Below are 16,042 nucleotides of genomic sequence, written 5' to 3' on the forward strand. Positions count from 1 at the left end.
ACACTGCACCCGGCCGCCCCCCCGCCGCTGAGGGTGAAATTTCTGTGTGGGCTTGTGTCCCCCCCGGTGCCCTACAAAACCCCCCTGGTCTGCCCTCCGAAGACGCGGGTACTTACCTGCAAGCAGACCGGAACCGGGGCACCCCCTTCTCTCCATTGAAGCCTATGCGTTTTGGGCACCGCTTTGAACTCTGCACCTGACCGGCCCTGAGCTGCTGGTGTGGTAACTTTGGGGTTGCTCTGAACCCCCAACGGTGGGCTACCTTGGACCAAGAACTGAACCCTGTAAGTGTCTTACTTACCTGGTAAAACTAACAAAAACTTACCTCCCCCAGGAACTGTGAAAATTGCACTAAGTGTCCACTTTTAAAGTAGCGATTTGTGAATAACTTGAAAAGTATACATGCAATTGAAATGATTCAAAGTTCCTAATGTACTTACCTGCAATACCTTTCAAACAAGATATTACATGTTAAATTTGAACCTGTGGTTCTTAAAATAAACTAAGAAAAGATATTTTTCTATAACAAAACCTATTGGCTGGATTTGTCTCTGAGTGTGTGTACCTCATTTATTGTCTATGTGTATGTACAACAAATGCTTAACACTACTCCTTGGATAAGCCTACTGCTCGACCACACTACCACAAAATAGAGCATTAGTATTATCTCTTTTTACCACTATTTTACCTCTAAGGGGAACCCTTGGACTCTGTGCATGCTATTCCTTACTTTGAAATAGCACATACAGAGCCAACTTCCTACAGGTAGTGACCTACGTACAGTGCACACGTGTAATGGTGTCCCCGCACTCAGAAAGTCCGGGGAATTTGCCCTGAACGATGTGGGGGCACCTTGGCTAGTGCCAGGGTGCCCACACACTAAGTAACTTTGCACCCAACCTTCACCAGGTGAAGGTTAGACATATAGGTGACTTATAAGTTACTTAAGTGCAGTGGTAAATGGCTGTGAAATAACGTGGACGTTATTTCACTCAGGCTGCAGTGGCAGGCCTTTGTAAGAATTGTCAGATCTCCCTATGGGTGGCAAAAGAAATGCTGCAGCCCATAGGGCTCTCCTGGATCCCCAATACCCTGGGTACCTCAGTACCATATACTAGGGAATTATAAGGGTGTTCCAGTAAGCCAATGTGAATTGGTGAAATTGGTCACTAGCCTGTTAGTGACAATTTGTACAGAGAGAGCATAACCACTGAGGTTCTGGTTAGCAGATCCTCAGTGAGACAGTTAGGCACCACACAGGGAACACATACATATAGGCCACAAACTTATGAGCACTGGGGTCCTGACTACGAGGGTCCCAGTGACACATAACAAACATACTGACAACATGGGGTTTTCACTATGAGCACTGGGCCCTGGCTAGCAGGATCCCAGTGAGACAGTGAAAACACCCTGACATACACTCACAAACAGGCCAAAAGTGGGGGTAACAAGGCTAGAAAGAGGCTACTTTCTCACAAGACACACTACTAAATACTATGCAATAACTTACAAACACACATCGGCAGATGGAACATACCATAGCTGACATTGTGTAACCACTCATGACCCTCTAGAAGGGGCACCCAAACATATCAAGCATGTTCAAACAGTGTAATAAGGATGTTACATTAACATAAAATCATGGTCATAATTGCAATAAGGAGAGATCCATGAAACACATACAATCATCAAGTAAACCCAATAAAAACCTTTATCAGCAATAAACTTTGTGTTTGTGTATTCCTTCATACACTTGGCATTAGTCTGCAATGGTCAGAATAGCCCCTAAAGGGCACCACAATAAAAATAGCATTTGGAAGAAACATGGTCATGAAACCATACAGTCAGCCCCTAGAGGGCATAACCAGATGAAAACAAAATGGCAGAGAGCATTGCAAAGTAACCCTATATTCAGCCCCTAGAGTGCATAGTGCATTGCATGCATTACACATTTTCAGGCCTAGCAGGCCGCTAGAATATTATTACAAACGAGGCCCTTAGACTACAAACTACTCCCAGCTGTAAAACAAAAGTTTCAGCCATGAGAGAGCTTAAAAAGACATTGAAATGTGGGAGAGGTTATGATTTTGGGGTCCCCCAATCTAGTGGGGGGACCCAGAAGATGACATGGACAGAAAGAGCCCATCATGCTGAGCGTTTTGGCGGTGGTCCCACTGTCCTAGAACCTCCACAGGCTGAGTTATGGGCAAAAATGTGCTGTAAAAGAATGCTTGCGCTGAGTGCAGTAAATATTGCAGTATCGTCTCCCCCCTATGCCGGTGAGAGCAGCAGAGGATTTGCCTTGGCTTTTTTCAACTGCTAAACTAATGTAATACAAGCATCACACACACAGAGTGCAGCATAAAGGAGAGGATGTGGCGTAAGGGCCAGACCTGCCGACTTTAGTGCTGGGGAACAAGGTTCGAGTCTCTGCGCCGGCTCAACATCCTGTGGTTCTGGGAAAATCACTTAATCTCCCCGTGCCTACCAAAAATGAATGTATTCTTGTGTAAGGTAACCGGTGATCATGTAAAGCGATCCAGTCTTCAGGTCGAGTTTGCACTATATAAAACTGCAAAAAAATAACGTAAAAGAAAGAAAAAAAAAAAGAAAAAAAAAAGCACCATCCTCCAGCTTGCAGCCTTTGTCGAGCGCAGATACTGCAAAGAAATAGCGAGATGCCCAAAAACAAGGAAGAGACAGAAACAACATACCATCACGAGCGCAAAGCAGAGCAGAGCGGCAAAAGTGAGTGGCAAACTAGTTTTGAAAATGTAATGAAAACTTGTCAAGCGGCATCAAAGTTATTAGCAAAACAAAAAACGCTTTCTCTATGGAAACTAGGTCTTAACTATAACTACCTACTGACGACTGGAGATAGATAGAAAGATAGATAAACAGACAGATACCAAAAATAATCAGTCTGTCTGTGGGCTTGTTTCATTTCAAACAATTTAAACAGGGGTTTTTGTGATGTATATATATATATTTATGTACCTAAGCAGTATGTAGATGTGGAGGTCCCTACTTCCCAGATTGCACGTATCTGTAGATATTTTGTCCCTCGATATTCTGCCCTTGATATTGGTATGCCACTATATTGTTGGTGTTTATTTTCAGTGGAACAATAGTTACTGGTGCATTTAATCCTTGAAATGACTCAGCATGACATTAACGCTCCGTCTTCTCCAGTGCTTTTGACTCTCACTTACCTTCACAGCCACAGGTGTTCCGTCCTCCAGCTTGGCCTTATGCACCTGTGCTAAGCTGGCAGCTGCTAAAGGCTGGTAGTCGAACTCCTTGAATAATTCAGACGCTGTCATCTTAAAGTCCTCTATGAACAGTTCATCCACCTGCACAGAGAGCAGAAAAAAAGAAGACTTCAAGTTTCAGTGCTTATAAAAAAAAAAAAAAGAGTGGAAGATTTCATGGCACAATGATACTCATGCAGACTAGGTGCAGCAGAAGGCACGTTTACGCGACACTAGCCTGAAAGAAGAGCCAATAAGCATATGTTAGAAGGATGCAGCTGACGTCCACCATTTCCTACACACAAAAAGGGGACCCACATTAAAAAGTCCAACTGGATCATAAATTGTAGAGTCATTGAGCTCCTGCCACATCATAGATCTGATTTGGAAGGCTGACCGTAATCACACCACCACTGTTCATGGTTCATCTAACACATAAAAGGTGATGCAAGAAATGCTTGTAAAGAGTCTAAACCGCTGGCAATCACTCTGGGTAGCACTCCAGCCTATTATTTTCAACAGCCTTTGGCACTCTAGACAGAGTTTTACTTTATGTAAATAAGCAATGACCATGCTCCTATTTATTTCAAATTGCCAGGCAAGGCCCCCTCCAGAAGGGAAGGTAAGCAAGCCCAGACTGGTTTCGGTCTTATTAGGTCTCTCAAGGGAGGATCTTGTGTGTAGAAAATCCAGCTTTTCTGCATGGTCACCCCATATTTCTCGCCTTTTGCTTGACCCTATATTTTTGCTGGCTTTAAAACTCTGTGCGCTCCAAGCTTGCTGCCCAGTGGTAAATTGCCTGTGCTCCCCTTTAAACATGGTTGAATTGGCATATTCCGAACTGCCATACTTAACTTATAGATGAGTCCCTAGTATATGGTACAAGATGTTCCCAGGGACTGGAAGTTTTATGGCACCCACTACTGGATTAAGCATTTATTGGGCCATCCCCTACAGTGGCAGTGCAAACATGGCTTCATGCCTACCAGTTCAGCCTGACTGTAGCAGTATAAAAACTGCACTTTGATCTGTCACAATAATCCCTTTTGACAGTTCAAAACCTTACTTTTAAATATTAAAATGTCAGCCCTTTGTGGGTCACAAGGCAGGGTGCATGGTATTTTAAAGTAGGGCATAGATATATTTAAAATTAACATCTCCTTCTAGTGACTAACAACCAAAAGCTATTTTTCACTGAGACAGGCCTAGCAGTCCTATATAAAAAAACAGGAAACACATTAAAATTATAATACTTTATCTCAGGAATGGAAATAGCTACAAAAATAATTAATACCTATTAAAATAGCAGTTCAGAATCTAATTGAATAGTGATGTCAGATTTTTAATAAATAATAAGGAAAAGTAACTTTTAGAAAGCTGCCTTTTCCCTGCCTGATGTTCCTGGAGGCTTATTTTGCATTTGTTCCCTCACTTCTGCCCCAGCCAATAATTAGCATTTGAATAGGTGTGAAATGCCTCCTAAGAGCAAACAACAGGCTGACCTGAATGTGCAGAGATGACTCGCTCAATATGCCTGGGTGGGGGCTTTGAGCATCTCTTTTCATATTACATTTTCAAATCCTGCTTGACAGTTCTGCTGAGTTTTTACAGGACTTTGGAACGCACCTGAAAGGCAGAGATCAGGATGCTAAGACAGTTCCCTGTGTATCAACTGTGTAGTTGCTGAAAGACCTGCTTTGTCATGCCAGTCTTCTGTGTCTGGGTTTTACACTGGAGGTGCACCTGAAAGAACCGGAACAGGATGCCAAAACAATTCTTGAATATCCTCTAACTGCTTGCGGGACCAGACCTTTGCCTCTCTGCTTACTGCAGGTACAGTGGCTGCTAGAAACTGGATTCTGGAGTGGGAGGACACAAGGATTACCATAACACACTTCCCATACACGCCCAGCCCTCAGAATCCACGTTCAGTGTGCCCCAAACCAGGTAGGATTGGCCCTGGAAGTTTTACCCCATTGGTTAGGGCTCACCCAGTAATCATTCCCATAACTAACTCATGCTAGGCATGAATGGACACCAACTTCAGAACACTGCTTGACCTGAGGAAGAACAGAAGAAGATTGAATCTGTTGTTTGTGACCTTAGAGGAGCCCTGAAGGACTGAACCAGCTCCCTCTTGTAACCATGGCAAAGAAGTGGATTCCAGGGGTCACAAGGCTGATCTCCTGTTAAGATGGGGGACACAACAAGTTACAAGAGGGTTTTTTTTTCTGCAGCTGCCCAGCTGACCAGTAGCAACTGGTCAGCTGGGCTGTTCGCCTCTGCCTGATACCCTGTGAGTCTCTAAGTACCTCCCATGAGGTCCTAGAGGAGCTTTAGCATTGCATCCCTGTGGTGGACTGGGATTTAAAGGAGTAAGTCAGAAGGTGAAATCTTTGACCAGGACAAACCTGGTTGGTGTATCCAACACATGCTCCATCACAGTCAGCCTCAAACAGAGCTTATGTTCCGGGTGTGCCGTGACCATCATTGGCACTTTGTGCTTCTTAGCATTATTACTACTGAAAGCTTTAAATATCATTTATCTGGTTTCCCTTATTGTACTCTTGGCATTTCTAGTATCATTTTCTTAATTAAATGTTGCTCCATTTTTCTACCTCAATTTGGGTTTTTAATTGTTCTGCATTTCAACTTTATTACTGTTCTGGTTCTGCATAAATCCTTTACACATTGTCCCTTGATTAAGCATGTCTGCCCTGTGCCATAGCTACTAGGGGATTGAGTTGACGTTAATTAAGTTACTTTTAATGTTCACTCTGACAAGTATTGTGATTATTCTTTGGGGTGTGTAGTAACTGTAGGAGGGTGGCCCTCTATGCAGTGTGCAAAACCAGGCATCCTGTGTTGAGGGTCTGGGCAACTACACATTGGTTTACAGAGGTAACAACTAGACCACTTAATGCTCTAATTTTTATGGTAGCTTGGTTGAGCAGTTAGACTAATCTTGGAGATGAGCAAAGCATTTGTTGTACTCACAGTATCACACACTCAAAAGAACAACTCGAGACCAATTTACAAAACTACTTCAACTTTTTATAAAAATGTTTTAAATCAAGATCATAAAAATCGGGCAAGTACTTTTTAAGTAATGAATTTTCAAAGCTTAGAAAATATCAGTCCTGTGCGTAATTATGCCCCATAGGAATCAATGGAGAAATACTTTAAAATTACATATAAATTCAGGCAGTGTGTTTACCAATGTCTCCTTTTGCAGGTATGTTGAGGTCGTTGGTGGGCTCTGTGGACCAGCTGGAGACGTCCGGCGGCTCCCGGTTTTGTCAGGAGCAGCTGCAGTAAGTCGTTGGAGCTGGTGCAAGGCCACTACGGAGGACCACTTGGAAAAGCACTGCACAGGTGGACTTCAAGGTGAGCCCCCTAGGGGTATCAGGGTTGGAAGAGATGGGGGAACCTTAGGACACAGCTGCATCTTCGGGTAGGGCACAGGGCGGCCGGGTGCAGAGCGAATCGGTGAGCCAGGAGCTGTGCGCAAAGGTCGCTTGCAGGTGGGAGGTCCAGGTGTTTTTTGAAGTCCCTTGACTGGGGCTTCTTAATCATCCTTTTTCAGTCCAAGGTGGACTGTCCTTCTAGGTGTCCGATGTGGACTGACCAGTACCTGGGGCTATTGCACAGTTTGGCCACTGGAGATTGCAGTGCCACCAAACTTGGCACACTGGTAGGGTTTGTCCTCACGGTCCTTCCGGTGGAGTACCTTAGGGTGGCTGCACCCACTAAGTGACCACTTTCTGTGGACAAAGGTCACTTCCCTACACCTAGCTGGCTATTTTCCTTCCATGCAAGATGGAGGAAAATGAAATGGAGGGGGTCACCATGCATGCAACACCTTAGGGGTGGTGCAAGCTGGGGCTGACCACTCCTCCTGTCGTTTGTGTGTTTTCCCGCCGTTGCTCCTGCCAGAAGTGCAAGTTTGCAATAGGGTGGCCATCTGCTGCTAGCAGCAGGCGTGGGGATTTGGGTTTCAAGGGCGGCAAGCGCTTTGAAGCTCGCTAGCAGGGCAGTGAACATTCCTGGGGGGAGGTGTGAAAGCATCTCTGTCCAGGAAGGGCTTTGTTCTGGGTCCCAGAGAGCAGAGTCTCCCACCCCAGGGTTCCATAACCCTGTGTGGTGGTGGCAGGCTGGTTGTGACCGGCCAGCAACCATGCCAGGGTAGTTAGCTTTTGCAGGGGGGCACCTCTAAGGTGACCTATGGGTACATTTTGCAATAAATCCAATACTGGTACCAGTTTGGATTTACCATTCTGAGTTGTTTGATGCCAAACAACCCAGGGTTCAGAGTAGCCATCATGTAGCTTTGAAACTCGTACTGACCGGTGTCCGGCACATGCATTTAAAAATGGCTGCTCTGCTCACTTACTATGTCCTAGGTTTGGCAAGGACACAGTAGGGACATATTGCTCATGCATCTATGCCCACACATACAGTATAGTGCACACTGCCTTAGGGCTGGAAGGCCTGCCAGAGGGGGACTTACCTATTGTGCATGCAGTATGTAGTGACAGGGCACACAGGCTGTGTGCCATGTTGAGTTTACTTTTTAGGATTGCACCAGGACACTCAGCCTGCAATGACAGTGCTGGGTGCATGGCCCTTGAGGGTGGCACAATCTGTGCTGCTTACCTCAAGGGCCCTACTCTTAGTACCCCATGCCCTGGGTACCTAAGTACCATTTACTAGGGACTTCTAGAGGCATCTAAATGTGTTGCCAATTGTGCCAATGCATCACAATGGTTTTCAGGAAAGAGATCTGGCCCAAGGAACCTGGTTAGCAGGGGCCCTGGACACTAACAACTTTGAGACTACATGAAATACCACGAACAAAGTGGGGGCTAACCATGCCAAAAGAGACCTTTTCTCACAGTAACCCACCACAAATAATAATCCAATTTCTCACATTGTGACATAGCCAGCAAAAGACCCATGTCCGGGTATGCCCATGGCTTCTTAGAGGGCTACATCAAATACACAAAAGGGGATCAGAGGAATGCTTGTCACTTTGGGTATCATACCAACTGATGGTTTTTCACCCACTGTGCCACTGCAGAAAGAGGCACATCGACTCCGACTGTGCTCCTCATGGGAACAGCCCATCCTGAACTGCCAGATGGACATTTGTCAACACTAGAATCAAAACTGAAGCAAGGTCAAGAGCTCTTAAATGCCATAAATACTTAGAGATTAGGGGTTAGTGGTATACAGTTATTTAACCATTGCAACCATGGTCAAACAGGTTGACAACCTTTTTTGAGTAGCATATAAGACCTCAGTACAACCCATGCCAATCCTTTCAATCAAATATTCATTCAACTGGCTTGGGATTATGTGATGAAGGAGCAGCCCTAGTAAGCATGGCCTGAATGTTCAGATGAGTTTGCATTACAAGATGGTGGGTTCAATAAATATTCTTTGGCATAATGAGCAATCCTATGCATGTAACCAGCCAGAAGGGAGTGAGTGGTTCCAGCAGAAGCCAGACAAAAGATTTCAGAAACCCTTCCTTGAGTCAGTGGTCATGTGTGTCTGTGTAGGGAACTGCAGAGTTCAGTGATTGTAACATGCAGTGACCCCCTATCAATATGTGTGAAACTGGCAGTGCTTAATTTGTAAATAAAAACGTGCCAGTGCCCAAAGCCCTCCTCTTAAGCATACGGCTGCTGCAATTAAATGTGGTAACACGGAATACTGGGGCAGCATAAACCTGAAGACATCTCTGGCCTTTTCAATCCATTTACAGCCACTCCCTGCCCCTTCAGCTCACTCTTGCAGCTTTCTACTTCCTCGCTTTGTGAAGCTTTTTCGTTTTTCTCTTCCTCAGTCTTGTGTCTTTTATTGCAGCAAATGCTTGAGGCAGACGAATAAGGCCTGGCCCTCAAAAATAAGTGCCGGTGCTCAGCACTGGAAACAACAAGCACAAATTAAGCACTAGTAACTGGGTGGGAAGGTGTTTGACCACGGATGCTTGGGTAGGAAAAAGAGCTGGAAGACCTAGGATATAAATTCAAAACAGTGACCACTCACTGACTTATAAACTGGGCTCACGGTCTTTAACTGTGCGCTCTGCACTTGGAAAGAATATTGTGTACACTATATTTTCATTTACTTTATTTATGATTGTTCAATTGATTGTTGATTTGCAGATGTGTGCACTCTCTCTGAACAGTGCAGGAATCACGCTCCTAGCTCTGTTTCGCTTAAAGCTAGAGGGCTGGATGTTAAAATAGCGAACACAAAGATACCAACCTGCAACCGTATGGACTGCAAGACATCGACAGGAGTGCAGCTTTACTATTCGAACTCCACAGCTCCTTACCTTGAAAATATTGTATCAACCGTGTCTTGCAGCGGACACTGCTACAGCTGGAATTTAAAAGTTGATATTCTTGTACCACACCTGCTACAGGTATCTGGACGGTGTATGAAAATATGTTGAACATTTGTTTAGCACTAACCTAGCTAGAGGACAGTGCAGCACTGAACAGGGGACATAAGGCCAGGGACTGAACTTAAGGTTGTTCACAAGAGAGGCTAGATTTATGTTAAGGTGTGAAAACACTTGGCAGTTCCCCCAGTCCCCCTCACTGTGCAATAAGGCTGGGCATGAAACAGGCCTCTAGCTCCTCTCACAACTCAGCCGCTGCGGAAGAGAACTAGCTGGGAGCATCAGGGGTGAACCGACAGAGTGCACCAGAATGAAAGTGGAGGGGAAAAGACAGCAGGAAGGCAAAGCCACTATCTCCAGGTCTATGGACAGACAGTGTTCTGCCTTCTGCCCTAAGTAGATGTCAGGATCATCAGCAAATGGGACAGGCCTCCTGTGACAACAAACTTTATTTTCACAAAATGGAGGCATGCAATGTTATTTAATGAGAAATACACGGAGTGATCATTTCTCCACAGAAATCCTGGTTATACTACGAGCACGAATTGCATATGCTGCCTGGAGAACACAGAACATTCCACTGCATTTTCACCAGTAGCTTGTGTCAGTAGCTGGCTTTTTGGCAATCTTCAGAAAGGTCCAAGGCTTCCCTTACTGTCCTTTCAGATGAGATACCAGAGTTATGGAGTTGTGCTGTACGTTCCCAGGTCACTGTGAGCCAGTAATCAAGTAATCACTAGTGCCTGACAATGCAAAGCAGAATCAGCTCAAAGCATGGGCTGCTCACACGACAAGGACGTGGGACAGTCTGCACTCACCTCCTTGTACCGCCAGAATCAGCTCAAAGCACGGGCTGCTCACACGACAAGGACGTGGAACAGTCTGCACTCACCACCTTGTACCGCCAGAATCAGCTCAAAGCACGGGCTGCTCAAGCGACAAGGATGTGGAACAGTCTGCACTCACCACCTTGTACCGCCAGAATCAGCTCAAAGCACCGCCAGAATCAGCTCAAAGCACGGGCTGCTCACATGACAAGGACGTGGAACAGTCTGCACTCACCACCTTGTACCGCCAGAATCAGCTCAAAGCACCGCCAGAATCAGCTCAAAGCATGGGCTGCTCACACGACAAGGACGTGGGACAGTCTGCACTCACCTCCTTGTACCGCCAGAATCAGCTCAAAGCACGGGCTGCTCACACGACAAAGACGTGTAACAGTCTGCACTCACCACCTTGTACCGCCAGAATCAGCTCAAAGCACGGGCTGCTCACGCTACAAGGACGTGGAACAGTCTGCACTCACCTCCTTGTACCGTCAGAATCAGCTCAAAGCACGGGCTGCTCACACGACAAGGACGTGGAACAGTCTGCACTCACCTCCTTGTAACGTCAGAATCAGCTCAAAGCACGGGCTGCTCACACGACAAGGACGTGGAACAGTCTGCACTCACCTCCTTGTACCGTCAGAATCAGCTCAAAGCACATGTTGCTCACACGACAAGGACGTGGGATAGTCAGCACTAACCTCCTTGTACCGCCAGAATCAGCTCAAAGCACGGGCTGCTCACACGACAAGGACGTGGGACAGTCTGCACTCACCTCCTTGTACCGCCAGAATCAGCTCAAAGCACCGCCAGAATCAGCTCAAAGTACGGGCTGCTCACGCTACAAGGACGTGGAACAGTCTGCACTCACCACCTTGTACCACCAGAATCAGCTCAAAGCACATGTTGGTCACACGATAAGGACGTGGGACAGTCTGCACTCACCTCCTTGTACCGGCGGTTCAGAGCTCGATCCTCCAGCACGCGCAGGGTGCGGGTGTACTCTGGGGGCAACAGGTGGTTGAAGGCACAAAGCCCTTGTCCCAGCTTCACGTAGAGCCCTCCGTTGCGAATCGCTCCTTCCACCAGGGTATCTGCAGCCCGCTGGTGGCAGGCCGACATCTGCTGCTTGTAATCCAGGCTGTTCTACCCAGAGAGAAGGGAGAGCAAGAGTTACCCTTGTACATGGGGGCCTTCTGCACCTCAGACAAATGTCACATGGAGTCATTCATACAAAGCAACCACTCAATTACAGAACAACACGGAACATTCACAACAAGCTCCACTCTTTAGGAAGAAGTTCCAAAGCAGGTGATATGAAGTTATATTATGTGGGTCATCAGACACGTAAGATCGCTGCGCCACTTGGCACTCACCTGTTCATGCCTTAGCATGTTCCATCTCCTCTGACCAGGTAAAGCGCTGTCCTGGTTTCTGGACATGTGTGAGCTATAGAAATAGTGTATACACAAATGTACTGACATTCCTTCATTCTCAAATCACCCTTCACATCTAGCCCCATGGCATCTCACATTCCTTGTCCTATCACCTCACTCAATGAATGGTGATTCACATTCCTCCCATCTATAATCTCATCCACCTCAAATCACTGTACTTCATCTTATCACTTTACTCTAGCCACACATTATCACTTCAGCATCTGTGCAAAACACACCCCAGGCCCTTTTCTAATGCAGTGATGCCCTCATCACAACACTTGATTTTCTGCTCCTCTTTAAGTCTCCATCCACCTCCTTTGTATGTCTGGCCTAGAGACGGCTGTAGCTGCCACTCCAGCCTTAGGAGTTAAAAAAAAATATATATATATATATATATATATATATATACACACACACACACACACACACATATATATATATATATACATACATACACACACTTTTGGCCAGCCGTCTTAATCCAGCAGTCTTTTCGAAAGTTATTTTGCTTCTGCCCGCCACACCATAGAGCATAAAACACTGGGTCAGTCCACTTGTGCCACTGGCGCTCTTCATGTGGACTGACAGTATGTTGCTTGTGCACATCTACTTAAAAAAAACATTGCACGTCAGTGCCAGGGCTGAAAGGTGAATCTCTGGTTCAATTTCTCCTTTCATTTTATGTTGTCTTTATTTTTGTAATAGGTATTTTTCTGTTGTTGTACCCACATGCCTGACACTGTTAGACAAGGGCATATTTGCTTTTTAATATTTTACACTTTTTAATAGAAAAACGTTAAGTGCCAAACAACAATCTTGAACACTGCATACTAGTCAAAGACAGAAAACTGTCTCCAACCTTACAGTATAATCGCAGCCAGAGTTTATATTTCCTAATATTCAGCTGAAGTCACAAAAGGGAATAACTCACCCTCCAGTCGGTGGTTTGTCCACCATTTCCCGTACACCCTCTGGAATTTCATGGGGCACCCCCTCGCTTGTAAATCAGTTCCTGGGTTTCCCAACCCCAGCCCGTGCCCCTCTTCCGTGCACCTCTTCCGTGCCTCGGGGGGGGCTGCAGGGGTGTCCAGTGGCGGCCTGTATCGCATTTGATGAGCAGGGCGCCCAATCCAAACAGAGGCCGGTCTCCAGAGGGCATATCCACGCCCCCCGCAATGCCCAGGAGTGCGATGCCGGGCTGTCAATCAATGGGCGAGAGTAATCCTTTGTTGCTTCTTCTGGGACTTTGTATAAGGGAGAATTAAAAGGAGTAATATTGATACGGCTACCTCGGAAAGAGTGCTGGTCTCTTGGTGACGGGCTTTATCATATCAGATAATGTCTGATAAGAATGGGCCCTCTCGCCAAAGACCAAAGGAGGGAAATCACATCAGAAGCCGTGAAGCTGCCAGGAAGGGATCCGACTCCCAGGAAGAGATCCGACTCCCAGAAAGAGATCCGACTCCCAGAAAGAGATCCGACTCCCAGAAAGAGATCCGAATGATAAGGAACGATCTGACTGATAGGAAGGGATACCGCTGCTGGGCATCCGCGGCCACCAACTTTCAAGGACTCCTCATGGCCATAGAGGTCTCTCTCCGGCTCTGGCCAGCGGAAGGGTTTCACACCAAGACCTCACAGTGGTCGCCCATCCTACAGGGCTGGCGACAGCTCCCTGATCAAGGAGGAAGTTATGACCCTCCTCCTCGCCACACTGCTGCATCTAATGCCACGTCTGACGCGAGCATGAAAATACCGACATGGCAATAACTTTAATATTGTAAATCTAATATGTTTTAGTAGGGCTCACATCCACCTAATGGTATCTTCTAAAGTACGAACACAGACATCTACAAATCTTTGCCAGTAACAATACAAGAACTAGAGGTAGAGCACAAAGTTCTAATAAGAATATAGCGGATTACTTGACGCCTGCAGTAGAGTGGCACTACGCTTAGGAAAACATGATGGGCAGGACCTTGAAATGTACCCATTATTTAATCCACATTCTGCACTCCAGGGGTCTCAAGATAGAAAAAAGCTACAAAGAAACACAATCATTATTGACAGCCAGTAGGGAAACACCAAATATGGTAGATTCCACCCGAGTACTCGAAGCAGGGAGTATCAGCAGAACGGCTGATGGAACTTGTGGAGTCCCGAACAGGAAATTGAAAGGGGCAATGATGCCATCTAGTTAATGGACAAATAGAAATCAATTCATTTGGTGGCCTTGGCTCGGATGAATGCGTTTGATTAATGTTATAGAGTGGAGAAATATGTGCTGTTGACTTAGGCTGAAACATCCAGGAGCATCATATGGCATCATCAAACCTTCTCCACGATGGCCGCTGTTTATTCACTACCGTCACTGCTCTGATTCCCTTATCTGGAAAGGAGTCCACTTGCTGCCCCTTCATAATGTCGCACGAGCAGCTCTCGCCAGCAGCTTGGCTGGGAAAGACAGTGGCTATCACATCATCTTTAAGATGGCTGGCTTTCTCCGGTTCACAGTGGCCTTATGCAGCGGGCGCCTCATTAGGGGTTTACGCTCAGGGGCACCTACAGCCGACTCCAGGGAAGCATCTGCAGTTTCACATTACATACTGAGGTCCACAAGTCCCCATTATTCGCTAACCTCTGCTTCCTTTATGAACCTACTGAATTCAGCAGAAAGAGGCTGAAAAAGGCCAAAGCACCTGCTGTGAGGTGCATGTAGAGTTCTTGTGATGCTGCAATGGAAAGGTCTAGTGAAGAGGAAGAATCCTCTGCCACAGACTGGAATTACTCTGATATATGTTGGACCCGCTTCTCACCATGACCAAACAAGTCAACGCCGTCTCGCCTTCCTGCTTCCTCACTCTCTGCATGCTCCGAAAGATCTTCCGCTGGATCCCCGCAGACACCAGAAAAACTGTGACCCACGCCCTCGTCACAAGCCGCCTGGACTACGGAAACCCCCTATACGCAGGAACCACCGCAAAACTCCAGAAACGTCTTCAGCGAATACAAAACGCCTCCGCTCGCCTCATCCTCGACATACCCCGCAACAGCCACATCTCCGCCCACCTGAGACACCTGCACTGGCTACCCGTCAACAAAAGGATCACCTTCAGGCTCCTCACCCACGCACACAAAGCCCTCCACAACAAGGGACCCGAATACCTCAACCGTCGCCTCAGTTTCTACACGCCCACCCGTCAACTTTGCTCCGCCAGCTTCGCACTCGCCGCCGTCCCTCGCATCCGCCGCACTACGGCAGGTGGGAAATCCTTTTCCTAACTGGCGGCCAAAACATGGAACTCCCTCCCCGCCACCCTCAGGACCACCCAGAACCACCTCTCATTCCAGAGGCAGCTCAAAACCTGGCTCTTCGAGCAGCAGTAACCCCCTCCCCTAGCGCCTTGAGAACCTCACGGGTGAGTAGCGCGCTTTATAAATATTATTGATTGATATGTTAACTCAAATGCCAGCCTCCTTCTCCCAGTTGTTGATGGCCCTGATGGGCATCATCCGAATAGTGTACGACTAACCCACTGCTTATGTCCATTTCGCCATGTGAATGCACATATTTAAAAGGCTTCTTCACCAGGTAATCTGGCATGTGAGCCACTAAGAGTCAGATACGTGACTCGGCCCACAGTAGTGAAAGCCCACAAGGGCGACTGAATCCTGCCATATACAGCAACAAACACTGAAGACCTCAACAATTCAACTTTGAGCAAGATACCAGTCACTTCACGGTCTCATATTGTGCAATCCACTCCCAACAATCCACAAAAACAAAACATGCCAGAATAACAGATCTCTAATCAGTGAAGTTTTTGCAAGTAGTCTCACCTTATTACAAACAGGTCTAAATCACAAAAGATTCTTGTAGGAAGTTGGCTCAGTATGTGCTATTTCAAAGTAAGGAATAGCATGCACAGAGTCCAAGGGTTCCCCTTAGAGGTAAGATAGTGGCAAAAAGAGATAATACTAATGCTCTATTTTGTGGTAGTGTGGTCGAGCAGTAGGCTTATCAAAGGAGTAGTGTTAAGCATTTGTTGTACATACACACAGGCAATAAATGAGGAACACACACTCAGAGACAAATCCAGCCAATAG

General features: G+C 46.4%; 1 protein-coding gene across 1 annotated transcript in view; it reads right to left on the reverse strand.

Annotated features, from left to right (window-relative positions):
* Positions 1–16,042, reverse strand: part of ADCK5 (aarF domain containing kinase 5) — a 187,301-nt gene that overhangs the window by 78,634 nt on the left and 92,625 nt on the right. Inside the window, exons 5-6 of the mRNA XM_069221151.1 lie at positions 11,442–11,642; positions 3,216–3,356 (exon numbers count right to left, since the gene is read on the reverse strand). Of these exons, the coding sequence (XP_069077252.1) occupies positions 3,216–3,356; positions 11,442–11,642 (342 nt within the window). The remainder of the gene's footprint in view (positions 1–3,215; positions 3,357–11,441; positions 11,643–16,042) is intronic.

The sequence above is a fragment of the Pleurodeles waltl genome, chromosome 2_2, assembly GCF_031143425.1.
Source record: "Pleurodeles waltl isolate 20211129_DDA chromosome 2_2, aPleWal1.hap1.20221129, whole genome shotgun sequence".
NCBI classification, from domain to species: domain Eukaryota; kingdom Metazoa; phylum Chordata; class Amphibia; order Caudata; family Salamandridae; genus Pleurodeles; species Pleurodeles waltl.